This window comes from Rhamphochromis longiceps, linkage group LG18 (assembly GCF_057381845.1).
Source record: "Rhamphochromis longiceps isolate RC_006_pf linkage group LG18, R_longiceps_female_GT1.1, whole genome shotgun sequence".
NCBI classification, from domain to species: domain Eukaryota; kingdom Metazoa; phylum Chordata; class Actinopteri; order Cichliformes; family Cichlidae; genus Rhamphochromis; species Rhamphochromis longiceps.
In genome coordinates, this window is record NC_140574.1 from 891,268 (window position 1) to 908,767 (window position 17,500).

Genomic DNA, 17,500 nt, shown 5'->3' on the forward strand with positions numbered 1-17,500 from the left:
TGAGTCTGAGATGGCCCTGTTTCTGCAGGTGAACCTGAACGCACCACGTCCTGTGCAGCACTTTATGTTAGCGGCTAAAACCTTAGCATCAGGCTGCCATCTTTAAACTCGCATGTACACAAGTTCACTGTTCATTGATGTAGTTTATGGTAGTTCAATAAGGAGAGCTCACTGGAAGACCTGGGCGTGGCTTATGGAGAAATGGGGTTATTTGGTGTTGGGCTTTGAATCCCGGAGTCTCCAGGCTGGTTGGCTCAAAGAAGGCGAGCGAGAAGAAGATTGGACAACAGTGATGATGTCAGCATTGAGACTGACAGCGTGGTAGCGGTAGTGAAGGCAGGAGGGTGATTACAGATCCTCCTTATTGAACTTTCACATAAGCTTCATGTCATTATGTTCTCCTACACACAGTTTAGCATGCCTCAATGTGTTAGCATATGCTGTTAGCATAGGGTGATAGCATGGAGCTTCAGCAGTAGCACTTGTTAATGATTATTAAAGTGTGCCTTCGTTTCTCGTTTACAGATGGCCAAACCTCTGCTGCAGAAGTGAGCTTCCTCTTTGCTGTTGTTTGTTGAATCTTTGTGCTTGCTTTGTTTCTGTGTCTCGTTGTTTGTTGTCTGTTTCTCATGGTTGTTTTAATAAATATTTTTGTTTGCTCTTCCTTGTTGTTACTGATGTCCGTTTTGTGCCATCAGGATCACGGAGGGCTCCGACACGTCTCACCTCGATAAGGTCCAGCACGGCTACGAGAACATGGATCACTTCATGGCGAACTTTGAGCATCAGAGGAGAGCGCTGAGCGACATCGACTTCATCAAGCGTAAACAGCGTCTTCACTTACCAATCACAGATAACTTCATGTTTTAGTAACGCCGTTTTAGTCTTCAGTAAAACTGTATCACTATCAATAACAGTGCGTACACACCGAGCGCGACAGACGCGACCAGAGCGTCAGGTTTACAGGTAAAGTCAATGGAGGAGTGCGATGAAGCACGACTGGAGATCCCGCGAAACTTCAGAAGCAGATTTGCGTCGGGAAAACACGCAGAAGTAAGTTTGAAGCAGAAGTAAAATATGCGCTGCAGTTTGTGTGTTGCATTTTGTGCATACGCGCTAATCGTGTCTACCACTCGAGTTGGAAAAATCTGAACTCCAGCGTCAAGTCGCGCTGCGACAACCAATCAGGAGCCCGGTGACGTGATGCTCTGACCTAGTTTAAAGGGGCAGGTCCAGCCAAAGCCATTTATCAATATGGGGGAAAGGCTCATCAACGCCGTAGCCAACCACCCGGAGCTGTACGACACCAGCTGCTTTCTCTACCGAGAACTTTAATATTATTTCAAATAAATTTTTGTAATAACTAATGTCTCAGTTCTACTACACAGCAAATATTGGCACACAACTTGACACATGTAGAATTTATCTCATAATAAACTACTATATAGGAACATAGTGAAGACCAATTGTTTAAGAGAATAAAGAGAGGTTAGTTTATTTTGGAGGCAAGCTCCATTTATTAAGAAAATTTTTAAAAAGGCAGGAACGCTCTTTAGAGTTTTGTGGGTGGCTCAGAGCCGTTGTGGGGAAGTCGCTGGGACTTCAAATGAGCTTATTAGCACAGGTATCAATAAAGGACTACCATGTTAAATGGCCTGTATTTGTAAAGCGCTTTACTAGTCCCTAAGGACCCCAAAGCGCTTTACACATCCAGTCATCCACCCATTCGCACACTGGTGATGGCAGCTACATTGTAGCCACAGCCACCCTGGGGCGCACTGACAGAGGCGAGGCTGCCGGACACTGGCGCCACCGGGCCCTCTGACCACCACCAGTAGGCAACGGGTGAAGTGTCTTGCCCAAGGACACAAGGACCGAGACTGTCCGAGCCGGGGCTCGAACCGGCAACCTTCCGATTACAAGGCGAGCTCCCAACAGGCGCTCTGCAGGTGGGATTGAGCGCCTGTAGTTGGTGTTTAGGCGGGCGATGCTTGGACCGCCGCGGGACAGCAGCTGCTCAAACTGGGCGAGGGAAAGACGGTGGTACTGCTGAAAGCGGCCGTCATCCAGACGCAGCTCCTGGAGCAAATGGTGAAACTCACCAAACTGCTCATGCTTCTGGAGGACCTGATGGACCCAGGTACGGCGAGGACGTCCTTTACGCCGCTGCTCTGCTCTCCACAGTAAATAGAGAAGGGAGACTCTCTCTCGACAGCTGCCATCTTGCAAACATACCGTGTGACACTACTTCCTCCCACATTTCCGCTTCACGCGCGTGAAAATTGTATATTTTGAAGCACGACCAGTTTGCGCGTGCACATTCGCACCTCGAATGTGCACGCGACCAGCTAGGGGGTCTGGCGCTTTTTGGTCACGTCTATCGCGTAAGAGAATGCCATTGTTGCTAGCATACTGTTAATATTTACATTAAACACGGCTAATTTCTCAGACTGGAGCAGACAGTGTTTGCTTGGATTAGCTAACGTGCTAAACCAGGGGTCGGCAACCCGCGGCTCTTTAGTCCTTATTTTGCGGCTCCGGGTGGTTTGGGAAAATAAATTAGAAGTATTTAGCTGAAGTGTATTTTATTTGTGTTTAGTTCTTTTTAACTTGTAGTTCTAAAGTGGAAGATTACTGTGATTTTGAAATATAAAAATAAAATTATATCGTATTATTTGTTCGTCGCTCAAAATAAGCGTCACACTCGCGGAAGCCGGTGTACCCGCCGAAACGCTGTGCATTTATCGAGACTTTCAACCCCAGGTGGGCCAGTTATGGACCTTCGGATCCACATTATGTCAGCAGCTGTTCTCCACCGTGAACTACGTTAAAAACAAACACCGCTCACGCCTCACAGATGACAGCTTACAGTCCTGCGTGAAGATGAGGTTCAGGACCACAAGTCTCATTGTAAACATATCACAGCAGACCCGACGATGCTTGCATGAACAAGCTTTTCAGCATCTCTTTATTGACCGCTTTTCACACACGGTTGCTGTACACATACAGCCGGCTGTAGCTTTGCAGCTCACAGCCCGACACACACCAACACAACAGCAGAGAGAGCACAGACTTTAAGGCGGCGAGGCGTGATTGCGGGTGCCGCTCAGGTGCGTCCGACTTCCATGCAGCGGCACTGCAGACCACGCCCCGCCACACACATTAACCAGGTAAAATACATATTTAGGCAGAATTTTGCAAAGATCTATTTTTCATTTTTAGCAGCATAGTACTTTTTTCCAGTTATTTTTTAAAAGTCAGGTCAAGGCTCCAAAAGCACAAAGGCGATATGAGGGTGGCTCACAGCAGCTTTTGTCTGCTGGATCATTTTAGTTCAGCGTCTTTCCTTTGGTTATATTTCTTTAAGAGTTCAAAATGTGTTAATTACATAAATAAAAGGTAATTTTCTCTGTAGCACTTCGTGGATTTCATAAGCAACACACCTTAGTTGCTCCGTGGATTCTTTTAAAAAGCAGTTAAAAACTTTTCTTTTCAAACAAGCCTTTTGTTGTACGTATTTTATATTCTTTACATTATTTACATTTGATCTTTTACATTGTGTATAATGTCTATTGATTGTATTGTTTATTTTAATATTTGTGTGCAGCGCTTTGTGACTGCCTGTCTGTGAAAAGCGCTTAATGAATAAACTTTACTTACTTACTTTAGTTGTTCACACAAAGCATAAAGGTAAAAATAACAACATATACAGTGTTATCTTCACTTTAGATTTCAAAAAGTATTTGCGGCTCCCAGTTTTCTTTTGCGTGGAAACCGGGTCCAAGTGGCTCTTTGGGTGTTAAAGGTTGTGACCCCTGTGCTTAGCCAAGCACACACAGCACAGACGATGCTATAAATGTATTTATTCATAAACCTTTTATACTTTAGCACGGTGCATGCTAACCTGCATGTGTGCTACATGCTAATTGTTAACACTGTGTTTCTCAGTTGATGAAGACGAAGATGATGATGAAGATGAGGGGGAGGTCAAAGTTCAGACGGCCAGCAGTCCTGCAGAGTCGCAGCAAGCTGCGTCTGCAGGACTGCCGGCCAATCGGCAACCTCCTCTGTCGCCTGGTCTCTCAGCTCCACCCCCTCCGAAAGCCCCAGAGACCACGCCCCCTACATCATCGCAAACTAAGAGTGCCTCCCCTTCGACATCAAACCAGACCCCGCCTCCTCTGCCACTCCCAACTACTAGCCCCGCCCCCCAGGTATGACCTCATTGCCTTCAGTTCTGAAATGTAAGCACACCCGTAGGAGACAGGTGACCTGCCTCAATAACCTTCTCCTTATTCAGTCTGACTTGCAGAGCGAGGCGGAGGACAAAGACGGACCCAAGCACGTGTTCTCCTTCAGCTGGCTCAACCAGAAGTAGGACCTGGATCTGTTCCTGTCCTCATCATCCACGCAGCAAATACGATAAACGTTTGCTTCCAGAAGACGTTTGCTGAACGCGCTGCTTTGTAGTTTCAAGAGAAGACGTTTAATTCTGTGTTTTGTTGCTTAAAGTCTGGAATCTTTTTTCTCTTTAATTGTGAAATAAATGATTTTTTATTATTGACCTTTATTCTGCTCCTGCCTGGGGCCAGTCAGCTGACACCAAACTCCAAACCAGAAATCGTTTAGCTGAGACAGGGGGAGCTGGTTTGTCTTTTTATTGAACAGGTAAAATGTCAGTTTTCAAAAACAAGCTGTTCAACCAACAAAGATTTTATTCATGAAGTTAAAACATCAGCTGTCAGTAAACGGCCGCACCGGCTGAAGTGTCGCACGCCAACATTTCAGGACGAACAGTCATGCTGGAAGTGCAGTCTTCTTCTTCTTCACTTTCCGAGGGTATCCATGATCATGCGGTTGCTGTCAGCCTGCTGCGCAATCTGCTCCGCCCGGGCCATCTCCAGAACCTCCCTGAGCAGGTGGAAGGTCAGGTCCAGAGAGATGGGAGGCTCGTCGGACCTCTTCCCCTTCTCCCCGGCTTCCTCGTCCTGCTGCTGCTCCGCCCGGGCCTGTAAGAGGCGCTGTGTGAGCTGCAGCAGAGCCCATTTCACCGCTGAGGAAGAGGAGGAGAGGAGCTCGGGAGCACCGCTTCCTCCACCCATCCTGAGGGAGAGCTCTTGCCCCAGGTGGAGGAGCAGTGGTCGGGGAAAGAGGCGGCGGTCAGCAGTAGCGGCGGCAGGCTGGGCGTCAGCAGAGCGAGGGAGGACAGCGGCGAGCAGAGCCGTGAGCCACAGCAACACATTCAGCTTCATCTCAGAGGGCAGTCTGCAGGAGGAAGAGGAGAGAGCACGCTCATTCACACACCTGCAACCAACCGCATCATCGACACCGTCGGCGAGGCGGACGCCCTGAAAACGACCTGAGCAGACGAAGATGTGAGCGGGCGTCTGCTGTTACGGCACGAGTGTCAGCTGACCGTCTTTTCTCAGTTGAAGGGTTTTATTTCAGGAAGTGAACCAAACAACCTAAAAGCTCGCCTGTGACGGTGACCCGGCGTCACGCGAACTGAAGACGCTTCCTGGTAACAGCCACCAGGTCGCAGACACACCTGGGGCCAGGTTAGGGCGTGGCTTCAGTACAGCTGTTTTCCTGTTTGCAATGTAAGTTCTGTTGAACTGAATCTAACCCAGGGGTGGGCAACTCCAGGCCTCGAGGGCCGGTGTCCCTGCAGGTTTTAGACGGGTCCTTGAACCAACACAGCTGATTTAAACGGCTGAATTAGCTCCTCAACATGTCCTGAAGTTCTCCAGAGGCCTGGTAAGGAACTAATCATGTGATTCAGGTGACCCAAGGTGAGATATAAAACCTGCAGGACACCGGCCCTCGAGGCCTGGAGTTGCCCACCCCTGATCTAACCTGTCGTGGATGCTAACTGGATATCTGGGCCGCATCAGGCAGACCCTCAGCACGCCGGTGTTGTCTTCCTCAAACACACACACACAGTTGAACTGCAGGGTGAGTGTTTGTTTCACTGTGCCATGGTCTGAACGGCTGAGGACCCTAACCGAGGTCTAAGGAGCTCGGAAAGAAAAGCGTCTGGACTCCTTTAAATTATTTAGGTGTGGGTCACAATCAGCCAGGGTTTCGGGTGAGCTCGTTGTGAAACCTGGCCCCACCCTATCATGTGATTTCCTGAGGTCAGATGGCCCAGGATGTGAGTGGGCGTTACCAGACTTAAATCTGGGACTCTCCACCATTTGACCTTAGAACAGAAGAAGCTTCTCGGAGGTGAAACGTCTTCAAGCAACTCAAAGAAGTCCAGACGCTTTTCTTTGCAAGCTCCTTAGACCACGATGACCTGGAGGACTGAGAACCTTCACAGACATACGACTCTAACCGTGGAAAGTCCAGCCTTCGAACTCTGATAAGCACGAAGCCGAATCTCAGTGCTGCTAGACTGAAAGGACAACAGGAAGCAGACTCCACGCCGACCGAGGTCTCAGAGCTTCGCCTGTCCATCTGCAGTCTGCACCGTCGCTCCACCGACAGTCAGGATGGAGAGAGCTGCTCCGCCTCCACCTGAGCCTCGTGAGCTCAGTTTCATTCTTGCATCTTTAGCAAGGTGTGAAACACCTGGCACGGTGACTGCAGCAGCTCGGGCCTTAGCGGTCACAGGTGAATAAAGACAGACGCGTGCACGCACAAGGCTGGAAACGACTGCAGACGGATCACACCCCGCGGTCACTCAGACAGGAAGTCGAGGATAAAGCACAGAAATAAGAATTCCAATTATCGGAGGAAAGACGACTCGGGTTTCCTGCGTCTGTGGCGTGACGATGGATCTTCTTACCTGACGTGCGTTTGCGTCTCTGCGGCGTCTCTTCACTCAAACAGAAACACTCGAGCTGTTTCTGCTTTATATCAGAGAGCGGGGGGGAGGGGCTCTGCACGCGCTCAGTGATGACGCTGATGTTGTCCAGCTACTTTCTCTGTGGTTCCAGTTCTGTTTCCTGATGAGGACAGAGGTGACCTTCATCGTCCTCCTCTTCTTCAGTCAGCATGAAGCCAAACAGCTGGAAGGATTCATAGCTGCAGTGATCAGCTGATCGATTCGTTGCATTTGTACAGAGAAATATTTCCACTGATTTCCACGTCCTGACAGGAAGTGATCCAGACGGAGGGCGGTGGTCGGTCCTGTGGCATTCCAGCTGTGGAGAGAAGAATTCAGGAGGAATGAACATGAAACACGGTTTTGTTTCTCTCTGACTGTGACAGCCAATCACTTCCTGTCGGCTGGGCGGCCTTGGCGGTGGAGGCGGCGAGCGTGAGGACAACGTGACCTTTCTCAGCCCGACTGTGGACTCGGCGTGTGACCTTCATCTGCTGCGAGGTCTGAAAACGCTCTGACAGTTGGGACGAATTCACAGCTTTGATATTTGTGCTGCAGCAGGAGGAAGCTCAGCGAGGTGGACATCAGAGCAGCGCCGTGTCCGCTACCATTAGTGATGAGGTCACACAGTTATTCCCAGTGAGAATGAACCATAAACGCTTTGAGGGCAGACGGCCTTTAAATAGGAGGACGACTCAAACAGAGGCGCTATCGTCTCCTCGGTCCTTTCCTCCAGAGCTCCTGGATGTTTCCTCGGGGAACTCCCAGCAGGTCGGCGGCCACGTTCACGCTCTCTGTATAACGAGCAGCGCGGCCTCGTCACCTGCAGGACCTGGACTCTCTGCAGGTGTCGTTCCGGTTTTGCTTCTATGGATTCTCAAGTAAACTTGTGACTCCAAAGTAAAGACCGAATAAAGCCCTGCTTCTGTTTGTTTAAAGGTCGATGTGTCTCCTTACCGTCAGGTTTACCAACAGGAAGTCCATCCCAGTGTTTATATCTCTGCCTCCTCACCTTTCCGTCCTGCTGCAGTGACCTCTGACCTTTCACAAACTACAGCGGGGAAAAACTGAGATCTTTCATCTGGATCTTCATTTCAAAAACAAAGTGTTTACATGAGCTGGATAGTGATGAGGTGAAAGTCTGACCAGGAGCAGACCCGGAGACCACACCCCTGTGCAGCGTGGAGATTCAATGAGACGTGTGCAATGCAACAAAACGTAAAGAAAAGCAAAAATCCCACAGGGAAGAGTTGAGGAGCGTCTCTAACAGAAACACGTTTTTGTCTTTAACGGACTTTAAAGCGTCCACAAACTCGGTGAAGCTGAGCGGTGCGCACATGCAGCTCTGCCACAGCCTCTGAGCCTGACCTCAGAGAGATGAAGCAGTGTATCTGCTCCTGGGAGAAAAACTAAAGAACGTTGGCTTACAGGTTACAGGAGGACCTCTGCTCGCAGCTTCTGTACAGCCGTCTGCAGAGCTGCTGGGCTCAGCGTGAACACCGGCAGTGACCAGTTTGTAGGAGAGGACATTCAGGAGGAGGGAGGTTACCACCAAACCGACGTTCAAGGCCCTGAGTGAGGTGAGAGGTCGGAGAGCTTCAGGTGATGTGCAGGCTGCAGGAGCTCAGACTGTTCTGTGTGGACCATCAGCAGCAGAGATACGTTTATACTGTGGAGGATGAACAACTGAGGGTTTTACCAGCATGACCAGCACGTCCTTCAGCGCACACGCATGTACGCAGCAGACGAACTTCTGTGCACCTTTTTGTGTTTTTGTGCCATGTCTTCCTGCACCGACATGGCAGACGTTACAGGCTCAAACTGTCCTCATCCATGCTCTGAACTTGTAAATCAGACTGCGTAGTTGGGAGTTTTGTAACCTTGTAAACCAAAAAATCTGAAAATGTCATGTTTGTGCATCTATAGAGGAGAATTTGTGTGTTTGTAAAAGTATTTAGACACGTTACACATTATTTTGTTAAGGTCTGCTTACAGATAGAAAGCAGAAAGCTACGTGTCAAACTCTGGTTCCCTGGCTGTGTGTGACTCTCAACTTACGAGTACGAATTTTGAATCAGTTCAGCTGATTGGTCAATGTCATGTCAATCACATGACAATGTCCAATCAGAGAACAGATGGGTTTGGCTGTGGGAGGGGCACTTTACTTAGCTTCAGGCCCTGGAAGGGTCATACAGTTTGAAGCTGTAGGATCTCTGTTGCTAGTTATTTAACCTTGGGTGGCTGTTGAAAGGATAAAGTTGTGCTACACCAGAAATACCTTTATTGCCTTAGTATTACTTTAACACAAGGTCAGGGCTGACGCGGACCATCGCTGTGAGTTACCACAAACTCAGAGTGAAGCTGCGCTCTGCCGTTGATGCGCCTGCTTGTTGTTCCAAAGCACATATCTCTCTGACTTCATATCCTCTAAATGAGTTTGTTGTATTATCTTAAAATGTTTAATAAAAACATGTATCGCTCAAGCTTTGTAACTGTCCCGAGCAGTGAAGAGCGTGTCGTTTCCAACACCGCTGCCCCCTGAGGTCCACGGAGCCGCTGGAAAGGCTCTTCAGGTCCCTGTGTAAGCACATGTGTGATTGACATGACACTGAGCGATCAGCTGAAAGCAAGAAAAATCGGGTCAAAATTTGCACTCGCAATTCGTACCTCTCCTGGAACCTCAGAAACAGAATGTCCCCACTAAGACAGGAAAACGTGTGTGTGTGTTTGTGTGTGGTTTTCTCAGAAGAGCCTCTGTGTCGCCTTTTTAATCCCCTTTAATCTGATCCAGGAACAGTTGCTATATAAATCTGATGTGACGTGTTTAGACGGACTGACCCTGAACGCCTCACAGAGCACACCTGAGCTCATCTGTGTGACTCTGGTAGAGACTCTCACACTGCTGCAAACACAGAACACACCTGATCAACTAATCATCTCTCTGATCTGATGTCACGTCTCCTCCGTCAGGCTGTGGGAAAGAAAGCTTTCATGTTTCCATGGATATAAAACGTCGGCTGCATCCTTCGAAGGACCCGGCCTTCGCGGTCTACGTGGGCCGGGTCCTTCGAAGACCGAGAAGGCCGGAAGTGCGAGGTTGTGAAATTGGACGGTCTAGCCTTCAGATTGTCGTCACCGCTGTCTCGGTGGAGTTTAATAAACTCGCCGTCTGCTCCTTGCTGTCTAAAATATAACAGGACACTGGAGTAAACTCTCGACCGTCTCACACGTCTGTTTAATCAGTTTTCTGTTTGACGTTTATTCAGCTGTGTGAAAATCTCGGAGGAACCCACCCAGGGGATTAATAAAGTTTTATTTAATCTAATAACTTTGATCTCAGCCAAACCAATTTACTCACCAACAAATAAAACACCGTTAAAAGCCAAACAATAACATTTTTAAGTTATCTTAGAGACCACTGAACCCCCCGGTCAGCTATCGAGCTGGCCGTGCTATGAATTCTGGGATATGGTAGGCCACGAAGGACACACCCGACCCATCCTTCAAATTCGGGGAAAAGGAGGACGCATTTGTCGGCTGCATTCGGAGGAGTCGACGAATTGGGACAGCCTTCGTCGCCTGGCTGTGACGTAATCGGCCTTCAAATGCAGCCTCCGGAGGATGCAGCCAACGTTTTGTTTTCAAAATTATTAAACTTTATTAAGAAACAGTATACAGAACATGTATACAATAGTGATGGTAAATTTGATTCTTTTTACTGAATCGAGTTTTAATGAGTCACTCACCAAAGTGAATCGGATTTTTTGAGTCATTTGATTCACTGAGTCAGTCGACCAGAGAGTGCAAAAAATGTACATTTTCACTCAAACTTAATTTGTTTCTCTTTTCATGTAAATCCTACTGCTAAGACGAGTGATTCTAAAAGAAAACAACTATTTTATAGAGAAAAAAAGAGCAAAAACATTTCTAAAATTAAGCAATTTCCTATCAAAATTGCTTAATAAACATTTATTTTGTTTATTTTTATTTTAATAGTATTTTCCTTAAATGTGTTAAATATATATTTTCTCATCTAAATGTCCACTGAGCTGTGAGCCAGGGGGCGGTAATGCGCCTTAACATTGGTTGCCAACCAAGAAGAAGAAGCTGTGAGCCAGGAGGGAGGGGGTGAGTAGCTCAAATGTGCTGTTAGCATGTTAGCAGAGCGATGCTACTGTGAACCGAGGAGCTATTGTCTTGATGTGAGCTTCTACTCAGGGTTTTTTCTTCCAGTTCAGAGCAGAAATCTTTTTGTTAAGATACTGGATGTTGTTTTTCTCCACAATTTTAATTATAAGCTAATACATTGCTGCTAACAGCAACAGGGATGAGTCAGTTGGGCTTGTGAATCATGATTCATGAGTCAGTAAAGTGATTCTCGAGTATTGAACGATTCGTTCATGATTCGCGCATCACTAGTACACAACCAGAACAAAATGAACATATGCCAGCGGGTGTAATACAAAGATTTACATACATTCAAATAATTTGTAATTACTACAAACAGTAATAGTTTTCACAGCCTTTTCGTTAAGTGATCCACGAATCAATTTTATGTAACATAAAACATTGTAGTAATGTTTAAAATTAGGCTTTTTGTTACTGTATTTGCATTTGTGAAAATAAAATTTAGCTAAGATAACTAACAAGTTTATTATAAAGTAAACATCTTCTTTTTTTTGCCTTTGAAAGAAACAAAATACAACATTTTCCCGTTTCACAGTAAAGTCTTTGTAGAGATGTCCAGCAATGAATCTACTGAAGTCTTTCCAAAATGTTCCAGCGCATGAACAGATCCAGAAGAGGTGCTGCACAGTCTCAGGATGGCTTCCACAAAATCCACAGTTCACATTTATGTCCCTTTTGAACTTCGTCATGTAATGATTAGCAGGATAAATCAGTGTTTTAAATGAGACTTCCTTCACTTTATTCGTTACCAGATACTTGTTAGGTTTTGGGACACAGCTACAGTCTCGCAGCTGTAATGTAGGCCTTAGAAACAAACCGCAGCACTGAGCATGCTCAGAAACAGACTCATTCACAGCAGTCAGATCTTTGTTTTCCCGCTCTGCCACAGATTCAGCTGCTTCACCTCTCAGAGTTTTATCATCATCATCGTCGTCCGAGCACGGCTCTGATTGGGGCAGCGCTCGCAGAACAAGAAGAGTCACCTGATGTGCTCGGACGCAGAGAGCCGGGGTTAACAGAGAGAGCTGATAATCAGTGTACTGACAGCCCTCCTCTCTGGAGTTTCATCGATCAGCTGACGTCCTGCATGGCACACCTGTCAGGTGTAAGATGAAGCTGCTGTTTTGTTTCACTCAAAATGACAAACAGGCAGGGGAGAGGATAAAGGGAGACACCTGGGACCCCCACAGGTGTCAGGTGGTTTTACTCGTCAGTGCAGAGGAAGCGATTGGTGACTGGAAGCAGGCTGCTTCTGTCACCTGTTCCATTTAGGCCACGCCTCCTGTAGCAGCAAGCAGAGTTTAAAGCCGCCTCACTCTGGATTTGATTCTGTGAGCAGAGTAAGCCTTCAGAGAAGCAGATCTGTCGGTGGGCCAGTTTCTCTGACTCACCGTGTCCTGTTATAAATGTGCTGAGCTGTGTGTGTGTGAGGATTACTGCTGCAGGTATTTAAACCCACAGCCAGCGTGTGTGTGAGCAGACGACATGCAGCAGATCTACAGACACAGCAACGAACACATCGAGGTTTATACCACCGTCTTCTCCCCCCAGGGTGAGTGCAGCACACCTTCACCTCTCAGCAGACACACCTTAACACCTCGAGTCGCGCTTTGTGTCAATGCCGAGTTCAGGTGCTGATGGGCGGTGCCCTTCTCATGAATCTGACCTAAACCATCAGAAAGCTTCTCTAACTGCAGCGACGCCTGACGACGACAGAGATTGGTGTGTTTGCTGCTGAAGCCAGCTGTTCTTCGTGGTGGTGCTGCTTTCATGGAGCTCCAGATGTTACAGTGGGTGGTGGTGTTCAGCAGCTGGAGTGTGATGATCACGCTGTCGCTCCTGAACCCGCAGACACGGATCAGCATTGATGCTGCTTTGAGCCGAGTGCTGTCCGGAGGACGCCACGATCTCCAAACAGACTCCAGCGTCTGAACTCTCCGCTGAGTCTTCATCAGAGCGTGACGATGATGCGGTCACGGGCTCTTCATCGCTGTTTTACGCCCACAGTCTCTCACTCGCAGCTGTGCCCTCTACATCGCCTCGCTGGGCGGCAGATGGTGAACAGCTTTATTACAGTTTTCGAGGGTTTTTTGCTGATTCATTGAAACACGCCGCTGACATCAAGTTTCTTAGTTCCAACATTAAAACTTTTCTGTCAAGTTCAGGCTATAAATGACCTGTTTGTAGGAAAAGACCTGAGAATCTGGCGATGCTCTTATGAAGAAAAACGGAGAAACTCTCAGCAAAGAGCGACTCGTCAGCTCAGCGACAGACGGCGACCTTTGGCCTCGATGATACGATATCAGACCACCGTAGTCTGCTTCAGGAAACCGAAGCTTCATCATCACTCCGTGTGGAGCGAGTTAACCCGAGCGGGTTTCACAGAGTGGTCGGTCTTTGGGTTCAAATACACCCGTTCACGTGAACCCTGCGTGATAAAGTTTACACTGCTGTGAAGTCCTGCCAGGTATCAGCCAATCAGAAGGTCTGAGGACAGCTGCGAGTGGATCAACAGGAAGTTGATCTTCGCAGTGAGGAAAAGTTAAAACGGCTCCTTCGTGAACCGTGAAGGTCTTAGATATCACCGCTCTACTTCCTGTAATGTGTCTCGGTTGTGTTTGATCCTTGAACATTCACTTCCTGCTCTAATTCAGCCTGATCCTGTTTCCCGGCATCTCCAAGCACCTGAAGGCCGCAGCGTTTCCTGGGATCAGACTCTGACCAGGATCCGTCTCGGACCGCTGAATGGAATAAAGCAGCTGGAAGTGATGCCATCTTTACACTTTTATACAAAGCTAATCTGGTGTAACAGCGACTTGCTGAGGAGAGGGTAAGATATCCATGGAAAGGTGAGGTGTGAAACAGATAACTGGCAACCTGGTGGATGTTAAAAACATGACATCGGACCTTCGCTGCTTTGGACAGAACAGCGAGGAAGAGAGGCAGCAGAAAATCAGCTGTTCCTTAAATCACACAGATTCCATCTTGCAGTGTGTCTCTGATCCTTTAATCTGTCTGCACAGATCTGATCGGCTCTTATCTAAATTCCTTGTCTTAACTTGAGCATCTCTGTATGCTGGAGCCAGCTCACAGTCTCTTCTTCCTCACAGGATGCAGAAGTTTCCTCGCTTCTCATGTTTGTTTGTAAGAATCAAATGCAAAAATTCAAATGTATGTTTTTCTTTTCTCGGGTGAACTGAAAACGCACCGAACCTTCTCGTACGTCAGCTGACACCATGAATCACTATCATTACCAACCAAAGCTTTTTGTGCCCAGAAGCACTGTGTACACAAATATATGACCCACAATGTCAGTAAAACAGGAACAAACACACACACAGGAGTTTTGTGGGACCTGTATTGATGAGCTGATTGGTTGATGTGACTTCCTGTGTTTGTCAGTCTGCAGGTCGAGGACAAGGACGAGATATGTGGGAGCAGAGAAGGTAAATTCATTCATCAAACCTTTATTCTGAAAATCTGAAACTAAGAAACACATCTTATTTTGAAAAGCATGTGAGCAGTTTACCTGTATCACTGAAAAGAGATAACAGCAGATCCTGGTCAAATTTACAAATGAAAGAAAAGATGACTCGACTAAAACACGAGAACGAGCTGTGAGGTGTTGGATTTCACTGATGTTGGAACAGGAAATATTCATGAAACGATCACGTTAACAAATGTTTGGTGTCTCTGCAGTACAGTGGTCTCGTTTGTTGAGGCACGTCGGGCTCCTCAGTAAGGTTTCTCAGTATTTCTTCCTGTTTCGTGTTCATGAGACGATGAACATTTGTTAGCCTCCCGACTTCTCGGCCTTCTCACCCCCACCAGACAACAGCTGCCAGGTTACTGATCAAAGCCGATAAAAACACTCCAGTGTCGAGAAGCCAAAACACATCACAGGTGAAAGAATCAATGAAAAGATGCAGAAGGTAAAATGGGCGGAGCCACCTCAGTGCCCGAGTCCAGCTCAATAACCCGTTTGTCTTGATGTCAGGGTTCAGGCTCTGGCTCGGGACCAGAGAGGCTAATCAGTGTTACATCAGCACGACCTCCGACCTCTGTGTATTCACAGCCTGCTGAGCCGATTAAAGACGCACACACGCGTCCTCAGAGTGACATTCATTCATAAAAGCATCGATTTCGTTCTCTTAGACTGATTTTAAATGTGCTTTTGACAGTTTTAACTCAAAGAAAACCTTTAAAGTTCAAAGACCATTTGTTTTAAATAACCCGCACGTTGGTTAAACGCACTAATATAACCATGACATCTGCACGATATTTTTAACATTTAAACTACTTTAAAACTGAATTTGTCAGTTTAAATTTATGAAAAGCAAGAATTAAACACATCTACAGCTCATCTTCTTTTATTGGGCATTTATACTTATTATCTGCAGGATTTATGGTGTTTTTGTGATATAAAACCACCTTTTGAAATACAAAATGCTGACATGTTAACACGTTTTTAATGTTCTAAAACATGAATAAATCAGAAATTAAATTACTGGGACTTTTGAAACCTCTAAACTATCTTTTGATCATTATATTATGGTTTGAAAAGCCGAATGCACCAACAGAATGATGACGTTTAAACTAACGGCTCCTGTTTTCTGAATATTTCCATGAGTTTTTCATGAACTTTCGTTAGAGAGTAAAGTGCTGTTCAGGTTTGATCCTCTGGGGGGCGATATAGTCATAAGCACTTCTGACTGTAACTGGCAGATGGCGGTGGCGAGGATCCAGTACCGGGGCCGCTGGCCGAAGGAGCTGAACCTGAACCAGGGGGACCTGGTTCAGGTTCAGTTTAAGGAGGATGAGGCGTGGTGGTTCGGGCGGCTGAAGAACGGGGATGAGGGTTACTTCCCTGCCGCCTGTGTGGAGCTGCTGCAGGTAACGGCGCTCACCTGGCCGACTGGATTAGAAACTCCACCTCAACCAGTATGAGGTCCTTTACTTCTCTCACCCCAACCGGTCGCAGCAGATGGCCCCGCCCCTCCCTGAGCCTGGTTCTGCTGGAGGTTTCTTCCTGTTAAAAGGGAGTTTTTCCTTCCCACTGTTGCCAAAGTGCTGCTCATAGGGGCTCATATGATTGTTGGGTTTTTCTCTGTATCTATGAAGCGCCTTGAGGCGACTTTTGTTGTGATTTGGCGCTATATAAATAAAATTGAATTGACTCTGAAAAGCAGGTCCCTGAAAAGACCTTCCTCTGATTTAAGGCATGACTGAAGAGCAGCAACATGTTTTAAGCAAAAACTAAAGTGAGCGTTGTGACACGACGCGCAGCCTTAACGTGGCCAGCCTGTTTTCACCTGGTAATCCCTTTGGTACCTGGCAGCAGTAATGGAAACCACAGATTAGTTTTAAACAGGCTTCTGAGGGATCAAAGGCTCGTAGACGCTCCAGGTACACCTTTAAAAATACCTGTGTAGTTCCAACATTCATTTATCTATTGATGCAAAAAAACGTCATTTACTTCAGAGGAGAACAAAGAAGGTCTGAGTTCTTCCGGTTTCCTCTGTGCTGACAGGTGACCTGTCCAGGTGGACCTTACCTGTAGCTCTGTGACAGATGGGCTTGATAAGAGGAAGGCACACTTTTTAACCATTAAAAAAAAAAACTTCTTAAACTGCCAATAATTCATTAAAGGCGTTACGATATACTAACTCACATTTGAGCTGAATTTAGGGCGCTGCAACCCATCTGCTCACCTGTGTCACATCTTCACCAGATTTAAAGGTGTTCAGGTGTTGAAATGACTTTAACCCTGAATAGCAAACATTGGTATTAAACTCTCGCTTCTGTTTGTAAGTTAAAACAAACTCAGCAGCTGATTGGCTCACAGCCAGCAGTGATGTAATCCTGTTTGTTTCACAGGGTGGAGCGTCTTCCATAGCCACGCCCACACTGCTGAGGAGAGGCTCAGTACCAGCAGTTGTATTGACCGCAGGCGCCCCCTGTGGCTGCACGAGGTAACTACAAAAACAGGTTTTACAGCAACAAAACTTTATTGAAACACTGAGCAGAGACAATCAGAGGGTTTAGCTGCTGTTTGAGGACAAACACTGAGGCTCTTTATTGTTTTAAATATTGAACCATTATTACTAAAGACTGTTTCAGAACTGCATGGATGCAGTTTACTTTCAAAGTTCAGCGTTTAAATGCAGATTATTACTAATGTGACTTCAATTTTATATCAGAAGCTTTTATTTGTTGTCCTATTGTCTCTCTGTAGTTGATTTCTTGTGACGTGAGGTTCTCCGGTTCCAAACATACAGTTAGATTTTTATGGATTTTTGACGGGACCGATCGTCGGCGAGAACACAGAGAGAACTTTGGGGGAAACTCATTGTGTGCCGAGGGCCCAAAATAAAATAAAGCCCTCTGAATGTGAGTCGGCTGTTTTCACTGTGAAACATGCACCTGATGACTTTCTCTCCTTTCAGCGGTCGCAGCACCCCAAAGCTGCTCAGGAAGAACAGC

The 17,500-nt window shown here is 46.8% G+C and overlaps 3 protein-coding genes across 3 annotated transcripts in view; 2 read left to right on the top strand and 1 right to left on the bottom strand.

Annotated features, from left to right (window-relative positions):
- LOC146647324 (E3 ubiquitin-protein ligase TRIM63-like) overlaps window positions 1-5,638 on the top strand; it is a 15,025-nt gene extending 9,387 nt beyond the window's left edge. Inside the window, exons 5-9 of the mRNA XM_085388921.1 lie at window positions 1-28; window positions 526-548; window positions 699-823; window positions 3,949-4,214; window positions 4,301-5,638. The exon at window positions 1-28 is cut by the window's left edge and continues 206 nt beyond it. Of these exons, the coding sequence (XP_085245047.1) occupies window positions 1-28; window positions 526-548; window positions 699-823; window positions 3,949-4,214; window positions 4,301-4,378 (520 nt within the window). The 3' untranslated portion in view covers window positions 4,379-5,638. The remainder of the gene's footprint in view (window positions 29-525; window positions 549-698; window positions 824-3,948; window positions 4,215-4,300) is intronic.
- On the bottom strand, window positions 4,827-5,252 carry LOC146647325 (corticoliberin-1-like). Its single transcript, XM_085389010.1, has one exon. It carries the CDS (start codon window positions 5,250-5,252, stop codon window positions 4,827-4,829), a length of 426 nt encoding a protein of 141 aa, XP_085245136.1.
- Window positions 5,639-10,930: 5,292 nt separating the features above from the next.
- The window catches only part of LOC146647326 (uncharacterized), an 8,476-nt gene continuing 1,906 nt past the window's right edge, over window positions 10,931-17,500 (top strand). Inside the window, exons 1-5 of the mRNA XM_085388993.1 lie at window positions 10,931-12,569; window positions 14,420-14,463; window positions 15,743-15,910; window positions 16,895-16,989; window positions 17,464-17,500. The exon at window positions 17,464-17,500 is cut by the window's right edge and continues 1,906 nt beyond it. Coding sequence (XP_085245119.1) covers window positions 12,503-12,569; window positions 14,420-14,463; window positions 15,743-15,910; window positions 16,895-16,989; window positions 17,464-17,500 — 411 coding nt within the window. The 5' untranslated portion in view covers window positions 10,931-12,502. The remainder of the gene's footprint in view (window positions 12,570-14,419; window positions 14,464-15,742; window positions 15,911-16,894; window positions 16,990-17,463) is intronic.

Excerpts from the sequence above, each read along its gene's own strand:
- LOC146647325 (XM_085389010.1), bottom strand. The coding sequence starts at position 5,252 with ATGAAGCTGAATGTGTTGCTGTGGCTCACGGCTCTGCTCGCCGCTGTC.